Genomic DNA, 25,653 nt, shown 5'->3' with positions numbered 1-25,653 from the left:
ATTTATAAAAACAATCAATACACATATTATAAGGCTAACCCATAAATATTGTTTGTGATAATATTTAATTTTATTATAAAGAAATTTAATAAAAGTAGGTCCTATGCGTTTCAGTAGTGATCCCTTGATTGAAAAAAAAAACATTGCAACGAATTGAAAAATAGCTAAATAAAATATTCAAGTTTAAAAATAATCTGAAAACAAAACCATGCGATATAATAAGTACAACCCGTTAAACTTGTGTTTAGAAACTATTTATAAATTACATGTTATGCATAATTATGCTGTTGTTTCTGCGCGTATGTAGATGTAAGTTACCAAAAATAACAATACATACATTGCTTTGTTATGCAAATACAAACCTAATCTCGGAGCTGTTTTCTAACTTCACGCCTGCTGAAACCACTAAATGTCAGTGATATTTCGTTAGCATGACCATAAAAGTGTTTTCGTGTACAATTTTTTGGTTTAGTTGTTTCTAAAATTACTCAAATAAAATATCAATAGATACCCATATGGTATACTTTCTAAAAGGTCAAATATTTAACCACAAATTTACAATTGAATAATATAAATAATGAATTTACAATTAATTGAATAATTGATTCGATCCTTGTGTAAACAAACTTCCATTATGTTACCTGGTTGTCCTGGTAACGCTTCAATTCTTGTTTTCTGTTCTTGATATCACATTTTCAAGTGACAATACAGACGGGTCGTGTGTTTTGTGTATGGGGAATGGAGGTCACGTGCCCGCATGTTTTGTGAGTCCGTTGATGTTGTAGACCATATCACGCAAATCGAGCGAATACGTTAGTGTTATTATCGTGCTTCCCCGTGGCGTAACGACGTTACTTTCAATATATGTTCTAACAAATAGCCTCGTAAAAATTCACCACTGCTGCGTTACTGTCGATGAGTGATTACTGGTAGATGATCGTGATTGTCCCGAGAAGACCGCTAGATGGCGCATGTGGAGATCCGACTTTCCAATAATCAGCGAATAATAGAAATAACAGATTGGCAGTAGAACCTAACACTGCAAAAACGATCGAACATTCATCATTAGATATGACATCTCCATATGTCGCAATATGAATATAAAACAAAGGTGGACAAAAAGGTCTGTCAGATTGATGATGATAATCTGTTTGTAATACATAGAGTGCCCTCCATTTCTGTCAGGCTTAGAACTCAAATAACGATCGTTACTCGGGTGCGCTGACTGAATTGTGATTGCGATTATTGCTGGATCACATCTCTTAACTTAATTTTGATGGGTCAGAAATATGTTACGTTATACATTTTGTACTTTATGTTGTGTTTTATGCACCCACAAAGCATTGCGACAAAGGTGTGTTCTTAATTCTGTGTTTCATATTAGATCGAATGGAGAGTTTCAAACGTGTATTTGCACAAGTTAGTATCATGACAGTATAAATATAATTACACTCCCATATTAATTTTCGTAGAATAGAATAGAATAGAATAGAATAGAATAGAATAGAATAGAATACACCTCTTCTATAAGTCCCGCCCTCTAGCGACAAAGTGCTGTTATGACGTAAATGAGTGACATAAAGGCCGTTCAAATCGTCGATATCGTTTTGATCTGTTGTCGCTCATCAACGTTTATCAAAGATTTTACCATATTCCAGATGACGAACGACGACACAGCCAAGCACACTCGTCTTATTGAACGACGTTGCTTTCACCCCTCACTTTGGCGTTACGAACGCGGTCTGTCAAGAAACCGCGTCTTACAATATATATACTAATATATACAATATATATACTAATATATATATATATAGCACATAGTTTGGATGTTGATTTATCATCGCCAAACATTGTAGTGGTCACGAAGGACGCGTGTTTCCCATAGGTTCGAATACCTTTTATATTTTTTACGAATTACTATTGCATTGATAGTGAGTAGCCATGGGCATTAAAGTAGTGCCACGGTAACCACCATATAAGAGGCCTACCTGTGAGAAAGTTTTAAGGCATGCCTCGGTTTAATTAAACTCAATTTTTACAAACCACTACTTCACAATGTATAAATAACACGAGGTACTATGAACAAAGCTCGAAAGTCACTGTGGTAAATTGGCGAGTAATTGAAACGTGTGAGCACGTACTCGGTAGGCCAACGGCGGTGACGGATAAAAAATGTATGGACCATGTTATCAAACGGCGAAGAAACGTTGTTGTTTTGTTCGTTTAAGTTTTAGGCATGTGTACATGGCCTCGCAAGACGAATACAACTAACTACAAGTGTAACCTACACGGTACTATTTGTTCTTCAATTGTCCGAACTCCCGGCGTCCTCTCACGAATACTGCCGCTGTAAATACACCTATTCTTTTCAGTTTCCATTGTTGTTAGTTTGTCAGGAACAATGGCCATCTTTTGCCGACGTCATAATAAATGAAGCTGAAAGGTATTGCATGTTTCCACTTCACCGATTTTTTGGACAAAAGTTCGTTAAATATATAGGCGTGTTGTGAGCTGTTCACCGTGCCGTTCCCCGCGAACTAGGTTATATTTCTATCTCCGTGAGTTATTTTTAGACAATATTTGACATCTAGTTTCTGATGTCTACTTTGCAAACTTTTAAGACACTGAAAGGGATGAATGAAAATTATATACAAAATAAATGGCCGCCACGAGAAAGCGAGTTTGCCACGTCAACACGTCCGCTGTTCCAAATACCGGACACATACTTTCACAACAATATCCCATTCTTCGCAGTCTGATGGGGTTTATATTATCCAGCTGACCTGCTTGGCCATATGCCTTGAATCGTAATATTTGCCAGTCACATGGTGATTGCGTAATTTCTACTTCATTTCCTTGTCTGCAAAATATAGTGTTAGGGCTCTCCACTCACATTTTTAGGTAACCTTCATGAAGTAAGATGATTGCACTCGGAAAGTAGTCACGTGCACCCGAAGTCTGTCAAAAGTTACATTTACGTGGTGTGAGATCAACAGTAATTCGTGTGTTAAATATGAGACGAGTGTCGTACAAGAAAACTAGTATTCTTTCACGTATTCGATTCCAAACATTTGTTCGGTGGCCGATATTTGAAACTGTCCCAAGTAAGTAAATACCACACAGTTCGCGGTGTTTGAAAGGAACAACGTGTTTATGTCTCGGCAAAGTAGATAGACGCGAACTGTTCGCAGTGGTTCAATGAGAACAAACAACACACCCAGAAGTTGTGGGTCATTACAACAATACGTGCCCAATACATATACGAGAAACAAAAATATTTGGTCGGCACAAATTTGGCCGATCTCACTAGTCTGGCAATAGAGGGCACTATGCAGTGGCGAAATAAGTGTCAAAAAAGATCGACACACACTAATTTTTGTTGGTGCGCACGTAGTAAGCGCGCTGGCCAGAAGCACACATTTTAAAATACCTAATGAGTAAATGTAATGTATTTTACTCCAACAACGCCTAATAAATCATTAACCACTATCTTCTTTATGATAACTGTACTAACTCGTAAGGCAAGCCTATATACTAACATACCAGACATCCGATCACTTCTTTCCAACAGATTGCTCAACAAGCCCGTGTGAAAATGGTGGAACATGCGTTAATTCTAACACTGGGGTTGGCTATATTTGTCAATGTCCCATAGATTTTATGGACCAAAATTGCGAGATGCAAATTCAAGGTAAACCAGTACAATCCCCATTTATTGGCATGACAACGGTGACGGGTTAGGTATTAATGCACGTTCAGTTGGTGTTGGGTTTTAGACCCCCCTCCAGCGGCGGTGAATAAAACAATAGTGTGTAGAAACCGTCAAACTAGAAATATTGAAGATGGGTGCACGATGCATACTTTGAAATCTTAACAGCGCCACCTGTTGTTCAAACAACTGCATTTACTTTGTTTTCATAATAGTTCATATAATCTTACAATTAAAGTAATTAACTTCACCTCTATGAGATAGGTCATTTTGAGAGAAAAAAAATAGTACTCGGCAAGTACCGACAGTAATTCACAAAACTTCAAGTCTACATACTAGTAGTTGTGACAGCAATTGACATTACGCCATCAAAGTTATACAGGTTGGCGCCGCGGAGGGCGCAACACGCTTTATTTCACCACAACGCTATAAAGACAGGTTCACTGGACTCCCACATCTAATGCGCATACGATACACGGGGTAGGATTAGGGTTGCCCAGAGCAACCACTGGTGCACAACTGTCTGCCAAGCAGTCAATATGAAAGACAAACAAATTGCTTCTCCCGAAATTAATAATACAAATACATAATGCAAGAACAAAAAAAAAATAAACACAAGAAATCACTTTTTCTGTGCATTAACCGCAACTGGAAAACTGTACCCCTCGCCTTGCTGCATGTGCAAAGCATAGTCAAATGTAACTTAAAAGTAAACATTGCAATAACACTCAGAATAAACAATCGCCAAGGTGTCGGTGGAAACATAGCTAAGTATAGTCATCTAAATATAAACTGCACTGAACAAGATAAACAATTGCTGCCCTCAGTCATACACGTCGTTTAAATGGCAATCAGCTTTTAGTAAAGCTATATAATAATCTGAACTACCCTGTATAAAAACGATTACATGTATGTAATAATCGTACAAGTATAGTCGTGGTACGTTACGACCGTGACAATGATAATAAACAACATTGCTAAATTCTGTATTGTGATTTGAATAAAAAAACAAACGTAACCTAACGAAGATTGAGTACTTGTCAATTCCAGTCTCTCTTTAATCGCGTGGTTATGCCAAGCCACAGGTTGTTCCGCGGTGAAGACGGTAGCTTCGTGCTGTTATCAGGAACGAACATCCGGGCATTTCTACAGCCTGGCAACCATCTCCGATGAAAAACAAAGGCAAAGTAAACTTGTACTAATAAACTAATGGCATGAACCTACATTAAACAAGACCTTCCACCCGCATGCCTTCATTAATAATGGTAGCTGGGCTTTTGGGTGTAATTTATTTTATAGTCTTTCCCGGGAAGAAAACATATCGTATTGACAACATGTTACTTTACAGGCATCGATGACTGTGGCAGCAGTCACTACACCAGCACGGGGTCGCTTAGCACATCGAGTCCGTATCTCAACAATCAACAGTGCTACTACTTTATAAAATTACCCAACGTCAATTTTGTGACTTTTACTTTCACCGAGTTCAACGTAGAAGAGAGAAAAGATTTCCTTTTCATCGGGTCTGGTGCGCGGGCAGATATAAACAGACCGCTAGCGAAACTCACCGGGACGACGTTACCCGACCCGTATACCGTGTTATCGAATCAAGTGTGGTTAATTTTTTACTCCGGTAACAGTGTGACTCTCGACGGATGGAGCTTATCTTACGAGGCTAGTAAGTACAACGTGTTTCTATGTACCGGTATCAGAATAAATCACAAATTATAATATGCGCATGCGTAATCGATCACGTATTACTCAAACATCTTCTGATGAATAAATTATTTTTACACCGAGAAGCCAAATAAAATATGATCATATTTACTACTTATTCAAAAGGTTTCTCAATATGTGAGAACGGCCCTTGTCAAAATGGCGGGACGTGCACGTCAACCGAGGAGAGTCCGTACTATACATGTTCTTGCACCGTGGACTACGTAGGCGACGATTGTGAAATCACAGGTTTGTTGAACGCATGCGTAAACTTATCTTGTCCAACGTTTTCAAATAGGCTCGTACCTTGGCCCATGGACTAAGGTACGAGGATAATTTTCAAATCCATTAGAGGTGATGGGCGTAGTTATCACCCCTGGGTTATATTACACCTATTTTAACCTATTTAAACAAAATTACAAAGCATGTACATATTTACCAAATGACGCACACTTTTCAGAAACGTAATCTTTTCCCCCAAAACGTACTTCAAGGATAAAACAACTTATGGGCTTGGATGGTTTAATCAAATCAGTTAACTTTTTTTTTTCGTTTAACGCATGCGAAATCTCTGATCCATATACACTCAATGAATAACTTAGATAAATATACGTTTCTGTGAATGTTTCTTACAATCATTAATTAAACGATGTTGTCAGTATCTGCTCGTTGTATTTGTACCTTTACACAAAATCAATATATAGAACACCAAGACAACGTGAACTCTCTGCAGTGGTTGCTCTGCATGTGCATGTTCGTTTCACAAAGTACACATAGAAAACATAGACATTTTATTCTCGTGTACTAAACTTATTTCCCCTGTTTCCAACCTTTTCCTCCTTTGTCACACTCCTGCATGTCTGTAGTCAGACCATGCGATAGTGACCCCTGTCAAAACGACGCTGTATGCTCGCGTATCGAGGCAACGGGAGGTTACTTTTGCCAGTGCAAACAAGGCACCCAGGGCACAAACTGCGAAAACGGTAAGTCCATGTCAAGCGATCGACGGTGTGGCTTTGCATGCGGTTATCTATCAAATATGAACATAGTTATGTCGGATTGTATCAGAGGTACTGGATGACACGAAACCGTAGCTGACCATACAGGCAGAATTTAAATGTACTACCTTATTTGCAAATACAAAATCGTATCTTACTATTAACTGGTGACTGTGACAGACATAAAAATAGAAAGTCGACCGAAAAAGGCCGTAATTCTGGTTTGCCACGAGTGTCTGAGAAACAATGGGTGTGGATAGTCAAAGTGATTGTAGCCAATATACGAATTATGAGTGGGAGGGTGTTCTGGAATGAGCCGTTGACCAGATTCTCATCTCCAGGGGGTGCGTGTCCAACAGCATCATTATGCCTACCGTTAATGGCGTTGCATAATATACGACAGTCGTGTGAGGGCGCAGTTGGGTGTACCTATCGTTGCCCAAAAAGATCGATGACACCCCCTAAGATGATTATTTGTTTATTAGAATGGAATGAACTTAGACATTGTTATAGTTTGTGTATGCTTGTCTGTATGTGGGTGATCGTCCTCTGATTTACAATGAAATGACTCGTAATATGTACTCGTAGTTATATTTATCTGTTTGAAAAGTAGTTGACCTTTCTACCCCACAGACCAGTTACATGCACGCGCAAGTTATGAGTTTAAAGCGCGGTGGTCGTCGCGCAGCGCGTGTTCGAATTTCAAGTAAATAAACAATGTATTTTACACGCGTTGTATACGTCGCTATGAGTCCCATATCGAACAGGACGCGGCGCGACGACCACCGCCTTTAAAGGCAGCTTATATATTTTGTGGTAAACGTTAATGAGAACAATATTATCGAAACATATTTTTTTACAGTGATTGGCGCCTGTGCAAGTGACCCGTGTTTAAACCATGGTACATGCTACGAAATCACCGGCACCTCAAGCTATGTCTGTTCGTGTACAGCCGATTATCAGGGTACAAATTGCGAAATAGGTAACTATCAGTATCAGTAACATTCGAATTTAATGTCTGTTTTTTTATCATTTTGTATTCATTAATTTTGACTCACGATCACGTTCTGATTTTCGTTGACAGGAAGTGGACTATGCGGCTCCAATCCGTGTCAAAATGGCGGAGTGTGTTCAGATGAAGGAGATCATTATAGATGCGAATGTCCCGATACCTTCGTTGGAACAAACTGTGAAGAAGGTCAGTATTTGTCAAATAACCCACAGCCGTAACAATTGGCAACTTGAAACACGATGCAATTGTAGGGTAATTTATGTGTGAAGAACTAGTATCAACGAATTAGACGAAGGTTTTGGTGCAGATCATGTTTTACCAAGTTGTGTCGTGCAGACTTTTTTCCTCGATTCTTACGTAAAACACCTGTTGACACAGTGGTCAGTTGCTTCCTCATGTAAATATTGCGCGATACGTTTTAGAGTCATCATACACGCGTTCGTCACGTGGATACTGGATTATGCTGACGCAACAATACTCCGGGTGCATATTTTACACTGCCGAGAACGAGATGTTTAATTTGTGCTCGTTTTTAATTTGAAAACGGATTTATAATGAATGACGTTCAGTTCAGGACACCCGTTTTTGTGTTCTTGTTATAGCCCATTCGCTGGTTGGTCATGTGATATTTTGTACGATTTGTACAATTTTGCGTAAACATGAGCCGCTGACGGCACGCGTCCTGCATAAACTTGGAACGAGCTTGCAGTGTCCCGATGTTGTCAAAATATGCGCGTCTTAGCTTGGCATAAAATATCATTCAGTATGAAGAAAGTCGCGCGCTGGTTTTCAGGTGACGTCATATTTACAGGATATATTAAGACAGAATCATGGGAATGTGTAAACTATCGATTGATCACTTTGGTGTTTTCGTATTTGCCCTTTTTTTGTTTTTCTATTTGAGGATAATTGTCAGCATGCGTACTACTCTGTTGCATGACACGGTAAACATCTTGTCATATACCGTCCCTGATTACGTGACTTTACTAGCTAATGCATGCCGGGTGTTGTAGTCAGGTCATCGGGTAACCCTTCCCTTCGTACCCCATCTTTGTTACAGTATTCACGTTAACTCCATGCGAAAGCAACCCTTGCCAGAACGGTGGAGCATGTACGGAAGTTGGTCATAAGTACACGTGTGCATGCATTGGAGGTTGGGAAGGATCTACCTGTAGTATTGGTATGTATAGATTTCATAAAATTCATCTTTGTCTTTCTCTGAGGGCGTGCTTGCGGGAGAGGAAACATCCATGGTAACCACGCATGACTATTACTGTAACAATGCCTGCATAATATCCCCGGTTATATTGTAGTTGTGTGTAACGAAGTGAACTCAACTTTTCGACTTCAAAGCCAAGTATTCGAAATTTGTTTTACAACTGAAAATTATCATCTAGCAAAGTTGCAAAGTATTGAGTGAAATTGATAAAAATGTATAATATACGTTACTGCATCTAGGTGATCCATGTTTGAGTAATCCGTGTCAGAATGGCGGAGAATGTGACTCTAATGAGGACCAAACCTACTTCGTGTGTCAATGCACAGATGATTGGACCGGCGAGACTTGCAGCCAAGGTACGTGTATCTGTCGACTTTCTTTTGGGGCCCGGTGGGGGAGTCACTCTGATACTATATCCTCCTTCTGCTAATTAAAACACAGTATTCAATATTGCCTGACACATTGTAAATTCCATGGGATTCGATTTCGCATTAATGTGTATTATTTCGGTTCAAGTACTTCCATGCTCCAGAACTATTGTACGTTCATTGTAAGGTGGCTGCCATGGTAACTGTGGCAAATGGATTAGTAGAGTGAGAAACGCGTATCCAGCACATGTTTGATGAACAAAAATGCCTTATTTGGTTATTCGATTAATGTTAAATAGATATTATGATGTAATTGCGATATATATATATATTTTTCAGTAAAATTATTTACTACTCTGTTATACAGCAATAATATTGTATCATTGTGATAATATATTACCAGTATTACGGACTTAAATTTCAGGTTTTTTTTGGAGGAAAATAAAATCCAACACTAACTCTTTGAGACATTTCCTATAGGTGCCTGCGAGCGCAGCGATCTTTGTCAAAATGGAGGTATCTGCGTGAACGGGGAAGATGGGTCGTCTTACACCTGCGACTGTCCAAGCGCGTGGACTGGTCCCACCTGTGCGTCCGGTAAGCGCGATTCACCCTGACGCGTTATGTCAGATGTGCATGCTGTGGACTAGACTGGCCCAGTCGTGGCAATTTCATTGTTTTAAATAGTTTTTAGAATCTCCCTGCGTTGACGTAATTTTGCGTCGGAACACGATTTAAGAAAAAATAATATAAAAATGTCACGGCTTGGCCAGTGTTGTTGTTTATGTGTCGCGTGGAGTGTTTGTTTGTCATAGCTAGTACGTCACGCCCTGTACGGTGCATGTTGCTTTCATCGATTTGACGTGTGCAGTGCTTTTGATATTGTCCTTGTACCGACTGTAAGCCACCCAGTAATGTAACGCTTTTAACTAACTTTAGCCAGATATTTACTGTTATAACTAACCCTATCTAGATATTACAGTAGCTGACTAACGTCTTTACTTTAATTTTCATATTGCATGACTCAAAGTGCCACAGTCGTCACGCTCCGTGTTCGATGCGTAGAGTGCGTGCAAAATACACCGCCTCTCACACGAAATTGGAACCACGAGCTGCTAGTCGACTGTGGTCTTTTCTAGCTTGTTATGTATATCTCTTAGTTTTCGTTACGCTTTGCTGTGCTGTGTACATTCCGTAAAGTTGTTTAAATATTCCTATGTTAATGTAAAACTTGAAATATACTTGCTACATGACCTGCAGTGAATCCTTGTAATAGCACACCTTGTAGAAATAATGCTGTATGTGAAGGCTCCGTGTCGTCCTTTAAATGTGAATGTCAGCCCGGTTGGATTGGAGATCTATGCGATACAGGTACACAGTTTCTGAAATATTTGATGTCTTCGTTTTGTCCGTGGAAACATATTTTTGGGCATATATTTTGGGCAAGTTAAGTGAATGCCAATTACTTGTTTTGACGGGTTAGATATTTTCATTTCGACAGTGAACAATTTTAGCACATCTCACAGTAATTCTTTCGTCAAGTGATAGCCTGATTACGTCTGGTTGGTTGTCACTGGCAACAATATTTTTCCGCGAATGGTTCGGCAACATAGAATGGTTCGGCAACATAAAAATCATGGCAGAATTTGTACATCCAAACATATTTTGATCAGGCTCGAGAATTTTGTGAATATTATCGCATTAAAATGCTTGTGTGTATGCTGTTTGGCCTTTGAACATCTAGTCAGGGGCTATGAGTGAGAAGTTATCCGTATTGACGGCCTATTCTCATTTAGTGTTGCTATGGTTTCAAAACGTATTGTATATAAATGCCGAATCACGTGATCAATCGATTATTCATGATGTGCTCACAACTATTATGTTAAGTGTTAATTCCTGAGAGATATTTATGAAACATAAATTAATTGGAAACAAATCATTTAATAATTTTTGCCAAAACAAGAGTGACTGACACGAATTGCAGCCCTGTAAGATTTTTTTAACAGCACTCTGTTTTGTAACACGCTGTTTACATAATCACTGCATTAATGTAACACACCTTCCTTTTCTTGTAAAGTAAATCCATGCAACAGTGCACCGTGTCAAAATGGCGGAATATGTACCTCGGACGTGACTGGATATTCCTGCATATGCGTTGTGGGATACCTTGGCGGCAACTGTGAACATGGTAAACTACTCTACATATATTACAAACTTTTAACTTCATTTCGTTCTGCAGATCATTTTTCTATAGGCTAACTCCGGGAACAGATCTCAATGGCCTTTTTATTTTGATGTCTGCATGACAACAATACTACATAAAGCATCGATATTTTTTTACTTTTTAATTTTACGTGAAAGTGTAATTTGTTTTTCGATTACCTATGATGCACCACGGCCTATCGGCATTGCCCATCAATGTGAGTGTCGGTGTAGTAGTGAGTATTAGCCCGTCTCCCGTCTACATCAGACTCGCGCACGTTTTTTCCGTTTCTCGTGAATGCCACAACAGCACGGTGGCAATACGGGCTGTTGTCAGGTCATGTACGAGCCTCGAGGTGAAAAAGACTGGCTATCAAAATGTCCGTTATCTGTTAGCAAGCACCAATCGGACACATCCTATCACGGCCACATTCATATCACTGCACCCTTCGAACTTTATTTTTTCAGTGGACTATTGTGTGTCTGATCCTTGCCAAAACAGTGGCACCTGTGCCAACACGGCCACCACCTACATGTGCACGTGTGTGGGTGGCTGGAGAGGGACAAGCTGCGAAGCGGGTAACATTCAAAACTAATTTAGTGTGGGTGTGATACTTTCTCATGCATGCGAGAATTGCGTACATTGTTTTGCTTTTATTGTGCTTTATCCAACCCTTCTACCACCACTAACCACAAAATTCTGCTTCCGCAACATAGTCCTGACTCAAAATCAGGTTTTTCCCAGAAAATATATTCATCGAAGGTCGCTAATCTTACACCGACCGATGTATATATACACTGTACATGTACTCTCTTGAAATGTACTCCTCACTCTTTATGCTAATTTTGTGTTACGAACTATTTTATGCAAATTCCATATATGACTGTTACATTCAGATGTAATGTAGTTTACATAATTTGTTGTGTACTGTCGAGTCGCTGCTCCTGCATGCCATTACAAAAAACACATGTTTTAGTCGTAAAACAGTGGGGGACTCAGTTTGCTGTCAATAACGTGGTTTTTTAATTTTTCATTCAATTGTCTAATATTATTTAATTAATTCTTCATTAGTCGATTACTGTTATACCGTGCCGTGCCAGAATGGTGGGACGTGTACAAACACAGCCACAACGTTCCAGTGCGCATGCGCAGCAGGATGGACAAACACAGATTGTTCATGGGGTAATGGTGTACATTTATAATCGTTGTACACGTGTGTTCTGATTTCCTGTTTTTTGTTTGTTTGTTTGCTGTCGTCGCCATAGTGATTAGAATAGTGGAATAACACAGCTGATTTATTCACATCGATTATGACAAACATGCGTGTGTTGATCACTGCTCTTATACGTGAATTGTTATTAGTATTTTTGTTTCATACATACACTTTAGTGGCAGTTTGTGAGAATGGCGGACCTGTTTTTGTACTAACACATTAGTTGTTCGATTGATAATGGTGTAATTTATGTTATATTAGTTGACCACTGTGCGAGTACCCCATGTCAAAACGCCGGACTATGCGAGGTTCATTCAACGGGTTACGACTGTACATGTATGCCGGGATGGCTTGGAACACAATGTGACCAGGGTAAAGTCTTCAACGAATTCAAACTATTTATTTAAGCGTAGACGTCTTGTAAGGGTCTGCTAGTGATAATCTGCAAAGCATGACGTAACGCAATACATAGGAATACAATTTTCAAAATCACTATTATTGGTTTATTGATAAAACTATTATATTACTGAGGGGAGAACAAAATGACTAATCAATGCATGAATGATCGAATATATTCTTAGCTATTGAACAGTTCAAAAATCAAAATCAAATTCAAATTTGCATGATATTAATATGTCAAACGGAATGTTGCATGGTGAAATATGAATTTCACGAAATAATAGACATAAATATGATCGTTTAGTAGCTGATAATAACTTTCTTTATTATTGTTAAAATAGGAATTATTTAGCAGCACAAATGACGATACACTTGGTTAAAATAATTTAATCACCAACCACTATAATTATTAAAGTAATACGCTGAATTAGAGATTAGAAAATCTAACGAATTTGGTTGATTGTAAACTGTTTCGATCATTGTATAATGTTTGTATGTATTTTTTATTATAACAGTGGATTATTGTTTAAGTGTTCCCTGTTTAAACCAAGGCACATGTACAAACAAGCTAGATGGTTACGACTGTGATTGTCAGACAGGTTGGATTGCAACAAACTGTACACAGGGTATGAATTCATAGCATACGTTAGTTCTTTTGCCTTAACGTTTTCATCGCTCGGAGAGTTTTATATTAGATTGTACTCGAATTAACAACAAAAAAAAAATGCTCTGCTCAATCTCACCGTCCCGTCGCGGCGATTGCTAAGTAATAAAAGGCGAACATACCGTTCGTCATTCCTTGTTAACATCGGACGCCTCACACCTTACATTTCAGTGGACTACTGCGTTTCCATGCCATGTCAGCACGCTGGCACGTGTGTAAACTTAGACACTATGTACGCATGCACTTGTGCGGGAGGATGGAGAGGAACGAACTGTGAACTGGGTAAATCACAAATTATATCTTGCATGCAATGTGTGGTAAACTTTTCTCAGCATGTCAACTCACAATATATATATATATATATAGTTCCTACTAGTCGGTCGCGTGTGGTGTGTTGTGCTCTTTTAATTCAAATTATGTGGAAAACAGCGTTACTAACACGGTCGTGCAATATAACAGTTACTGCAATTGCAGAATTCTTACAGGGAACTACGCCTTTTATATCTTCACTTCATGGTGTGTGTGTATTTTACAATTAAACGGTCTTTCGTTCATTTCACCATGGAATGGGTGTATGCATGGTGTGCATAAACATTAAACTGTTTTCATTCTTGAAATTGACATTGAAATGTTTCAATTTTCCACGCATGTGTTCTTCTGCAAATGAATCATAAAACAACGATTGCCGCCCTTACCGTAGTCGACCACTGTTTTGTTGTGCCATGTTTGAATGGAGGAGCATGCACAAATTCAGACACAACGTTCCAATGCGCCTGCGCACCAGGATGGACGAATACAGATTGTTCATGGGGTAATGACGTAATCTCAGTATTTGTGTGTATATTAATTTAATGATGATTGAAAAGTTGTGTGTAATTCTTCGTCACATTGATACAGACACCCCATTTGATTCAAGTTCAATTCCACTTTTGTAAATACAACTTTCAAGCAGTATATTGGTTTTACTTTGTTTGTCGCTGGTTATTTGAACGCGTTGGTAGCTACCATTTGTTGATTTGTTAACTGTGTCTCATATTGCTACTAGTTGACCACTGTACGAGTGACCCATGTCAGAACGCAGGATTATGTGAGGTCAATTCAGGTGGTTTCACATGCACGTGCACGACGGGATGGCTTGGAACACAATGTAACCAGGGTAAAGTCTCATTTCAAAGCAGTTTGTTTTATTTATTCCCATAGTCACCTAAAAAAATCATATAAATTACAACATCCGTATAAATACTCAGATTTGTAATATTAACCTAAAATACTACGTTATTCATATCGCTTTTACATAACCGTCGTTTTTTACAATAAAACATGAAGGACAGACTTTTAAATTTCGTGTATAAAGATAGCAACCTTTAAAGTGGTAATATTTTAATTCCTCGGATTCCCTTATGATGCGATAATATCCGTCTTTTTTTACACAACAGTGGATTATTGTTTAAGTGCTCCCTGTTTAAACCAAGGCACATGTACAAATCGAATAGATGGTTACGACTGTGATTGTCAGACAGGTTGGATTGGAACAGACTGTGAACAGGGTATGAATTGATTCATATAGTAGTTCGATGTCGCTTAAAGTTCTTGGCATACTGATTGTTAAATAGTTGATTATATATACTCGGCTGAATTGTTTAACAACGGAGAACTGCGTGGCTACTTCCGTTTACAAATGTAGGCAACTTCTGTTTTTGGTAACGGCACACCCTCACACCTTGCATTTCAGTGGACTTCTGTGTATCCGCGCCATGTCAGAACGCTGGCACGTGTGTTAATTCAGACACTGTGTACACGTGTATATGCTCTGGTGGCTGGAGAGGAACGAACTGTGAACAGGGTAAATTCTCGCATGTCGTGTGGAGTTTGGTTTTCAGCACGAATTGTTCAGTTGTCTATAGTGTCCTGGCTTTTCTTTGTGTTGTTATATGCAGGGCACTTTCTCTGCTTGGTAATTGGTTCTGCTTCTATTTTTAAGTTAAAAGCCTCTGTGTGTGCAAAGAACATTTTAATTTATTTTAATTTGCATGAATTATTTGTTCATACAGTGCGCTCTTAATATAATTATTCTACTTTTTACTGTATAAATTTAGAATTTCAACACTCAGTGCTTTTTTGCCTCAAGTGCGTTGGTTTCTCTGTGTGTGAATATATGCTGTAAAGTTATCTGCCTAGTTGTTGGTTCTGCTTCAGTTTTTTAAAGTTCAAAATCACTGTGTGTAAATACAAATAATGATTTTCTAATTTGCATGATCCATCTAGTTTCACTATGTACTGTAAATACACCTTACTCTGTATTTTGTTTTTAAATTATTCAATTTTTTAACTGTTTGGTGTATTTGGTTTAAAGTTCTACCTTCATACGAGTTCTTGCGTGATTATGATGGCTGGATTCCTATCTCTTGTGACATTTTTTGTTAAGGATAAGTTAGATACATGTTTTCTTATTCTCATTCGTGTGTTCACTTTGCATGTGTTTGCATCTGATATGTTCCGGAATTATTCTCCCCTCTAACTTATGTTTATTCTCAATAACTGCAAATGCTGCACTATAGTCGACTACTGCTATGTGGTACCATGTAAAAATGGAGGAGCATGTACAAACACGGACACAACGTTCCAGTGCGTCTGCGCATCAGGATGGACCAATACAGATTGTACATGGGGTAATGCATTGCATTATGGGTATTATTGTCGTTTGTGAAACATGCAATACAATTCTGCACACAAAACCTGTATCAGTATTATTTATTTGAACCAAAAGTTGAATTTAACCTTTCTAATGTTTTTTACACAATGTAATTAACATACCATTATAATTGAATTTATTCTGTATCTTCATCGTGTTAATTTATTCTCTGTTGTCATTGTCACGTAAATGTTTAATGTGTCTACAGTGAATTGTGATATTTCGTGCATTCGTGAGTTTTCAGAGTAAATCATTAACACACACCTTTTGCTGAAATTAACACACACCTTTTGCATGTTTGTTAATGGTAGTTGACCACTGCATGGACACTCCTTGTAAAAACGGTGGAGTATGCGAAGTTAACGCTAACGGATACACATGTACCTGTGTGTCAGGCTGGTTGGGAACAAACTGTGATCAGGGTAATGTTCTATTTATAAATACACATTGCACTGTTAATATATTTGGTATGATTGCCAGCAAATGTTCATTTACGTAATTCCTTTGTCGTCAAGTTAATAATCTGCATATGAACTGTTGTACATTGTACACACGATTGAAATCTTCCCATTAACATACTTATCATTGACATACACCATCTCATTGCTACTTAAATGTCATCTTCATTCATTCATTCATTGTATGCCAGTTAACTACTGTTTAACTACACCCTGCGTTAATGGTGGAACTTGCACAAACATGGCAGATGGCAATGAATGCGCATGTCAAGTAGGCTGGACAGGGACTCACTGCGAGATGGGTAGGAGTTATTTATAGTGCATGTTTGTTCCATTTCGTGAAAATGTATCAATGCATATTGTATGAGTGCCGGCAATACAGTACAAAATAACAGACTTGTAGAATGATTTAACGATATCACCAACTTTTCTGATAAAATAACTCATGGTCATCGAATGAACCATCTAGCAATATGCTAATAATACACACTGAGAAATATTTTCTCGTTTTCAGTTGACTATTGTGTGATTGACAACCCCTGTATGAATGGTGGCGTCTGCAGCAACACTGACACAGCTGCAGAGTGCGCATGCCCAGTAGAATGGACAGGAAGTACATGCGAACTTGGTAATCACATGTCTGTCACGTGTCTGCGTGTGTGTTGTCCAATATAGTTGTCTGTAGAACTCTATGTCGAAATAAATGCATGCATGTTATCAAATATTGAACTATATTTAATGAGATAAGATACGTATGATATGGCATATTTTTTTGTTTCACCTTGATATTTTACTCAGTAAAAACGAAAATAAATAATTACCTGTGTTTAACTATCACTTTAAGGGATTTGGTAGAAATTTAAACTTTCTCTTTCACCGCTTTCTAGTTGACTACTGTAGCAGTGAACTATGTCTGAATGGTGCTACCTGTTTCAATGACTATGAAAATTCAACTTACTTTTGTGTTTGTACATCAAAGTGGCTAGGAGCTAATTGTGAAATTGGTAATTAATAATTGCATGCTTATATGTTCTGTAGTTTCATTTGTTCCCCAAAAAGACGTTTTTGTTGTTGTTTTTTTTTTTTTTCAAATTGAAGCATGATCAAGGAGTTAAGTGTTTATTATTGGCTTGTCCAATCGTTTTGATTAGCTTGATGATTGGTTGTTGTTCTTACATGTTGTGTAGTGTTTTGTCTCATGGTTCCATTGCTGTACATCCTTCTGTTGTGTATGCATGGTTCACCTATTCTGTGAAGTGCTGTGTGTCATTTTGTTGATTCAACTTATAACAAGTTTTGCATAGTCTACTAACTAAGCATGATTAGGTGATGTGTGTTTCAAATAGATGTTCATCAATCATAATTAAAATCACTATTGTGTAATTGAAAATCAAAGTCACTCAATCAACAGTACGTTCTCATGCAACGCAGTTTAAATTGACTGATCTCTCCAATGCGTATAAGCAGCATCGCGCGTACAAATTATAGAAGATAAATGTAAATAACGACTTCTGCTTTCTTGCTTTGTGATATAGGATCATGCAATGGCTGCACTTTTGTCCACTGAATGTTGCAATATGTTTTCTATATGTAATAATCTCAAAGCATTTTTTGTTTTTTCATACAGGCATAGCTGTGCTCCTAATAGGTCATCTTAAAAGGAACTATCAGCATAATAAAAATCACAAAAAAATATCTATAATTTATTCTTTTATTTTTCTTGCAAGCAATGACAACATATGCTCCACCAGTGACGACACCACCACTACCTCCAAATCCTTGTCTTAGTATTCCCTGCAAAAATGGCGGCACTTGCCAAGCCCTGGACTCGGGCATTGGGTACCAATGTGATTGCCTACCAGCGTGGACAGGACTTGATTGCACCAGTAAGATCCCACTTAAAACCCACCATGGACAAATCACAGCAACATGACAAAGACAGACTTTGACCCGAATCTCACCAACAATTAAACCAATGCTCTGTTTTGAAAAACACTATTTCACAAAATTCTGGGTAATTACAATATTACACTTCAAAACGACAATGCAACATCCCTTGCACATATGACACTGCTCTATCCACGATATATTGAACTGCATTACACATACGACAGCTACTGGATCGATGCAACGCTTTATTTATAATCAAATGACCTCAAAAAGCATAAAATACACATTTACATATTTATGATTCATTCACGACCACTCATCTATTTCACACCATCTGCATGGCATAGAATTAAATGTATTCTAGTACTCAGTTCTGCTATAGCAATGTAATTTTTGGTAATTTTATAGTAAGGATACACACCTCCTTAAGATTTGCAACATCTCAGCACATCTCAACTAACTTCATCATTTGTATTTTTTTAGTTTAACATACTTCAAGAAACAAAATGGCGGCCAATAGTCTTGCATGGCAACACGCTCTTCATTCGGTAGATACATCATAAGGCTACACATGTCGAACATTACATATTACATCACTGACATCTGATCATGAAATGCAAAACATGCTTGCGCTGAATCATAAGCATGTCTAAATCATAATGCTCATCAAACTTCATTGCAGATCATTATAGCACAGGAAGCCGCCGTCTTTACCTACTCTAACTTGCTTGTGTGTCTTAAAATGGCGTATTGATTGAGTAATGCAATGATTTGTTTCAGCTGTAAATCCCGGAACGAATCCATGTGAAAGCTCTCCATGTTTAAATGGTGGGGCATGCTCAACAAATGCTGACAACACGGCATACACCTGTGCTTGCCCCCAAGGGTTCATCGGAATTCGGTGCGAGCTTGAATGTAAGATTAACACGATCATTCATGTAGGAGGCACGGTGGTGGTCCAGCATAGTAGATCTGCATGCTCTGTAAAATACCACATGCGCGGAGTAAGCGTTAAATGTGACCAAGATCACAAACAAATACGTAACGTGCACTTATAAAAAAATATACAGATAAGTGTAACAAAGCACTCTCGCGCTTAACAGTATCAATAGTTAGTTACCTCATACCCCGATCTACACCATCATATACCACAATGCACAATTAGAAGCACAGGGAGCTCATATTCCCATCTACTGTAATATACTTTATTTTCGCTTGGACTTAATTTTCGCTGAAGGGATGATTCAGTGAAAATAAAATCCAGTGAATATATTTGTTTCACTATATTTTACATTCAACTCGTCACTAATCAGTGAAAATAAATTCCAGCTAAAATAAAGTATTTTAAAGTATTTATTGCATGCAAATTACCATATCTGCATAAATTACCCTCGTCATCCTATCACCCATAACACATATATCATTGCACATTTCATCTCGCACTCCTGGAGGTGCGTTCATTGAGACAGATCATTACATAGTTGTCGATAGTAAGTCACTTCCTGGCGTTTTGTAATGTCTGTTGGAAAACTTTCAGTGACAAATTCCGAGTAATTCCGCAAAAGATTTCTTCTGTGAACGCACTTCATTTAGTTGCATCCCATCAATGTATTTATCTCATTTCATACTCATACTACTGACCACTGAAATTTTGTATTTCAGCGTCAAATCCATGCGAAAGTCTCCCGTGTCAAAACGCGGGGGCGTGTACCCCAAATAGTGACTATGACAGCTATATTTGCTCCTGCGTCAATGGATATACAGGCGATCATTGCCAAATCCGTAAGTACTATCAGAATACGACTTCCAATATGTCTTATATATACTTTTGTGAATTGTGCATGTCGCGTGTTTGACGTAAAACCTGATAGAGTGTGTGCATGTTTGAATTAAATATAAGTTTTCAAAGTTAGAAGTATATAATCTGTTGAAATATGCGTACTAATATGCATTATTCTGTTCTCCATTGTAGTCTTAGCCCATTTCAAAAACTAGTAATTTACTCATATATGACTAATAATCTATCGTTCTTTCCTAAATACCATTTAATGTAATATATTAGTACTAATACCACGTTTCTTCCAACTAACCTTGTATATGCTACACCTTGCTGCCTATAGCTCCTGTGCCGATTAGTCCGTGTGCTCCAAACCCGTGTCAAAATGGCGGCGAGTGCACTGTCGTCAACATTAACCTCTATTTATGCAGTTGTGCTGATGGTTGGTCGGGAGATAACTGCACTACGGAATGGGGTAAATAAAAAAAACAAAAAACTTTTCGCTGAAAACAAGTGCAATCGAAATTTAAAACGATATCAATAAATTATTCAACAATAATGTCATCCGTTAAAATTGATAACCAAATCGAATTATAACCATGGAAACAGCACTGACACAAAAAATAAAACCATTGATGGCAAATAACGCACAACCTAATTTAACTAACTTTAATTTTCTAACAGCGGACCCTTGCGTTACTGAACCATGCCAACACGGAGGAACTTGCACAGTCGTAGACGACAATATTTATATATGCTCGTGCATTGACATGTATGCGGGATTAAACTGTGAAATCGGTAGATACATGCAAATTATAAAATCATTCTGGAGATGGGTTATGTGGGTTACTGGTTTAATTGGTGGGTTGCAGCGCGAAATCATTAAACATCTCTCTGAATGTGGGTTACTATCGACACAGGCTTCTCTTCATACACATGATATACAGTGCTATATACACTGTACTTCATAATATGATTAATGATGTGGTGTTGCGTGAACTGTGTGAGTTTGCACTTTTTATCCTAAATCTATATGCTCTGTTCAGTTTTAAAACCAAGCATGAATTTGCATGTATTCACTTCTACGAACTCTCCTTTGCTTTCCTTTGGTGTTAATTGCATGCAGTAAATAGATCTATCGATAACCACAATGAATAATCTTCATTTAATCCATAGAAACACCCTGCTATAGCAATCCTTGCCAAAACGGAGGCGTTTGCGAGGTGTATTCTTACACTATATTTATATGTCACTGTGCGCACGGATACATGGGATATGTGTGCCAAATTGGTGAGGGGATATATACATGAACATTGACACAGGACCCCGTTTGAATGAACGATGTCATATTGACATTCGTCAATATTAATATTCATCGAGGTTCTACCTGTCAGTGCGCATGATCATATATATGTGTGTGTGTGTTTATTTTTTTATTTTACATGGTATTTGTTTTATAATTTGTATAATGACAAACTATTTCTCTCGATATTATGTATATCCTGATATTACATTTGAAGTTTGATATATAGAATATGTATAATGTTCACTGTATCAAATGGCAACTTTACGTCATACATGGAAGGATATAATATTTCACATCACGGTGAATTTATTTCGAATATGAGAACGAAACTGATCACCACGAGTTCCTCCATCAACATACATTTTATATAAAGACATAAACACCTACTGTGATATTTGGGTAAAATACATTTTGGTTTTGATAATGGGTGTGATCTCAAAATATACAGTAAAGATAAACCTTAAAGAAGAGCGATAGCAAACAGCAAAAGAGATCGAGATGTCTGCTTAACAAGCTAGGTTATAGTTACAGTTATTGTTTACAAGCCACGTGCATCAAAGTTTTGATGTCATTTAATTAGACTGGCGCAGTCGGGGCGATTAATTTGTGTTTATAGTTTAAATAAAATTAAAAAATTCGCGACTGGTTTATTCTGCAGAAAATTCATTGCTATTAAATATTCATGAATGCACATATTATAATGAGGTGGGCGCGGAATTACTAGTACGTGCATAATGAGGTCAACATGGTAAAGGTCACACTGCAGACTCAACATGTCGGCACGTTGAAATTCGAGTTTGTCGTAGTCGTCGTTTCTAATTCATCATAATGTGTAAAAAAGTAACTCGAACTAGTCGTAGAATTAAAAAAAAAAAATCGGCTGCTACAATCAGCCGACGTCTTCTCGGGCAGAGGTCAGTTGAAGAGACGTTGTGATTGGCTTAGATGATTGTCAATTAAAACACTCATTAACATAATTACCCGTTGAAAAATCAACGGGTTCCTGCAGTGTCTGTAGAGGGTCATGCAGATTAATCCAGTCGTGGTGATTTCGCAGTTACAGGGGATTTCGCGCTAACACCTCCATTTCGCGAAATTTCGTTTTATTTAAACAACAAAAACAAATTAATCGCCCCGACTGCGCCAGTCTATCATTTGATATAATTGGTGTTAATTTTAACTTTGATATTCGGTAACATATGTCGTAGTATTGCCAGTTAAATGTAATTTGTGATTAATCTTTCTTCATGACATATATGTTCTTCCAAGACTGACATATGTATTATTGTCTTTGCACATAGCTTCTGATCCATGTCTGAGCACACCGTGCCTGAACGGCGGTACCTGCAGCTCGTATAACAACAATGAGGAATTCGTCTGTCAGTGCCTTTCTCCGTGGACTGGAGACAGATGCGAAACAGGTAATACTTGCCCACGATTATGTTACTATGCAACGTTATATTAGTTGTTAAACACTAAGCGATGGTATATAGTATTTGAAACACTACATAAATGATATAAGTGTTGTCTCCATACCTTCATGAATAAAACCTCTAGTAGCGATATCGCAGAAAAAAAACCTCTCCTTTTTTCAATATAAACATTCTTATATAATATTGTTTATATATGCAACATGCTCCATGTATGTCATAATTAATCATACTAGGTGTGATTTACATACTTTCAATATTACCTACTGGGTTTATAGATAACGCAGGACCCTGTAACTCGTCTCCGTGTCTAAACAATGGTGTATGCACCGCAACAGACGACACATATTCGTGTTCTTGTCCTACTGGCTATGAGGGCACACGATGTGAAACTACAGGTAGATTCTATAGAACAAGATCTAACATGTTAGAGTCATATGCTAAACATTAGATTGTAATTGTATTTTAGTATTACAAATAAGCGTAGTGAATATCTGTAGCTGTTTTTTGTCTGTAGTGTTTATATTATTATTGCCTTCTGTAATTGTATCGTGTCTTTTTGTGTGGCGTTCTTTTCTTCATGCTTACGTTTGTGTGTATGCATAATATTATCTAATAATTTACCACACGTTTAAATTTCTAATACAAACCAGTGACCTCCCCCTGCGATAACAATCCATGCCAAAACGATGGCTACTGCATAGCATCCGATGATTCTCCCGGATATGTTTGCTACTGCCTTGATGAGTACTCTGGCGATCACTGCCAGAATCGTAAGTTTGTTCTACAAGTAGTGCAAATGGTTAATGATTTGTTTTAACTCTTTTGGGAAGTGGGCTTATAACGGAAAATAATCACTAATATATAAACTCAAAATATTTTAACATGCATCAAAAAGTAACGCGTTTAACATTGTCTGTCTGTAGCTGTAATATGCTATTAAATTTCATAATAATAATTATTGCGTCAATAATAATTATTCAAACACTTAACATAACAGTGTAATTGTAATATGAAGAAATAACATACGTTAATATTCAGGTTGCAACTTCTATACAATTGAACATTACAATGAATTTCATGCGTGAACACTGCATGGTTAGACACTTTTCACAAATGGCTGCTGAAATCTCGTAGAGAGCGAGGAAACTATGGGACTTTTTTCACCCTCAAATAGTGTTCCATTTATACCGCCTTCGAGCCCACCGTTCTAAATACCATGGTTAAGAACTGTGGACGCGACGATGTTAATGATATGGAACATATTCTTGGTGGACGGGATGGTGGGTGGGATGGTGGATGGGTTGGCTGTCCGGTCACAAGTCTCGCGGTTCTTTCGCTCTTAACGAGATTTTGACTGCCATTCACGAATAAGGTCTAATGCGAACAATTATAAATTGTAATGTTTTGTAATTGTTTAATTTCGGGACATTTCTAATGTTAACACATTTATTATACGTGTGCTTATATCAATAACCATGCTCAATATTTAATGATTTAATTATGCTTTCTGTCAACAGTGACATTGCGTTACGTTCACATACATTAATGATCACGCTTATTTTACAGACAGTGGTAACGCATGCGGTGTTGGGAATGAAAGGGCTGCTTTTCTATATGTCATGTTTATTGTCATAACTTATCATTTTGCACAATATTCATTATATAGCACTAATTGCAGTAAATAATATATCATATTACTTAAATTCATAGCATATATACATCACATCACATCAATTCATATCACATCACACCACACCACACCACATCACATCACACCACACCACACCACATCACACCACACCACCTCTCACATATCTATCACATAACACATATCATCTCTCATATATCACATATCATCTCTCATATATCACATATCATCTCTCATATATCACATATTATCTCTCACATATCATCTATCACATAACACATATCTTCTCTCATCTCTCACATATCATCTCTCATCTCTAACATATCACATATCATCTCTCATATAGCACATATCATCTCTCATATATCACATATCATCTCTCGTATATCACATCATCTAATGTCACACATTTTTTCTGTCATATTTCATATCATACATTCAGTACATATTCTATATCCCATTTACCATTTCGTTTTAGAATATAAGGAAATGTTTGTGTATGGGTGGAAAGACGTGGTTCTTTTTGTGGTATTCTAGTGTTGAAATTTGCATGATAATTAAAGCCTTACCTTCTCTCCATATTCTCCATTTAGTTCGAAATAATCTATGCAACCCCAATCCCTGTCAGAATGGTGCTACATGCATGTTATCTGGAACCTATTATTCTTGTTCATGCCGGGCTGGCTTTTACGGCCAGAATTGTGCTTTCTCAGGTATTCTAACTTTTTCTCGTTCAATGCACCACTCCCTCATTGATATTGCACAATGGTTACATAGTCATATATTTGCATGCGGTTTCTCCGTTTCCATAGTAATGGGGTTTATATAGTTGATATTCTTATATTTTATAATTTGTATTACACATACTCATATTCGACTTTGTGTCATAATAATATTTTCATAAGAAATTTTTTTCAGTGATTATCAAAACGTTGTTCTGTTACCGGT

At 37.6% G+C, this 25,653-nt stretch overlaps 1 protein-coding gene across 21 annotated transcripts in view; it reads left to right on the top strand.

Annotated features, from left to right (window-relative positions):
- The window catches only part of LOC100378430 (uncharacterized), a 66,749-nt gene that overhangs the window by 14,999 nt on the left and 26,097 nt on the right, over nt 1-25,653 (top strand). For 13 of the 21 annotated variants that reach the window (XM_085492747.1, XM_085492752.1, XM_085492744.1 and 10 more), the window contains exons 2-28: nt 7,286-7,405; nt 7,508-7,621; nt 8,496-8,615; nt 8,894-9,010; nt 9,503-9,619; nt 10,283-10,393; nt 11,100-11,210; nt 11,693-11,803; nt 12,297-12,407; nt 12,700-12,810; nt 13,353-13,463; nt 13,673-13,783; nt 14,202-14,312; nt 14,547-14,657; nt 14,938-15,048; nt 15,234-15,344; nt 16,060-16,170; nt 16,505-16,615; nt 16,843-16,953; nt 17,166-17,279; nt 17,539-17,655; nt 20,204-20,323; nt 21,495-21,608; nt 22,926-23,045; nt 23,333-23,452; nt 23,708-23,827; nt 25,299-25,418. In XM_085492747.1, the coding sequence (XP_085348873.1) occupies nt 7,286-7,405; nt 7,508-7,621; nt 8,496-8,615; nt 8,894-9,010; nt 9,503-9,619; nt 10,283-10,393; nt 11,100-11,210; nt 11,693-11,803; nt 12,297-12,407; nt 12,700-12,810; nt 13,353-13,463; nt 13,673-13,783; nt 14,202-14,312; nt 14,547-14,657; nt 14,938-15,048; nt 15,234-15,344; nt 16,060-16,170; nt 16,505-16,615; nt 16,843-16,953; nt 17,166-17,279; nt 17,539-17,655; nt 20,204-20,323; nt 21,495-21,608; nt 22,926-23,045; nt 23,333-23,452; nt 23,708-23,827; nt 25,299-25,418 (3,087 nt within the window). Of the gene's footprint in view, nt 1-7,285; nt 7,406-7,507; nt 7,622-8,495; nt 8,616-8,893; nt 9,011-9,502; nt 9,620-10,282; nt 10,394-11,099; nt 11,211-11,692; nt 11,804-12,296; nt 12,408-12,699; nt 12,811-13,352; nt 13,464-13,672; nt 13,784-14,201; nt 14,313-14,546; nt 14,658-14,937; nt 15,049-15,233; nt 15,345-16,059; nt 16,171-16,504; nt 16,616-16,842; nt 16,954-17,165; nt 17,280-17,538; nt 17,656-18,378; nt 18,538-20,203; nt 20,324-21,494; nt 21,609-22,925; nt 23,046-23,332; nt 23,453-23,707; nt 23,828-25,298; nt 25,419-25,653 lie in introns of all 21 variants that reach the window. The other 8 variants (XM_085492749.1, XM_085492743.1, XM_085492748.1 and 5 more) reach the window with 8 other exon arrangements.

The sequence above is a fragment of the Saccoglossus kowalevskii genome, chromosome 18 (assembly GCF_978046115.1).
Source record: "Saccoglossus kowalevskii chromosome 18, keSacKowa6.1, whole genome shotgun sequence".
Lineage (NCBI taxonomy): Eukaryota > Metazoa > Hemichordata > Enteropneusta > Harrimaniidae > Saccoglossus > Saccoglossus kowalevskii.
This window is presented reverse-complemented; position numbering and strand designations above follow the sequence as displayed.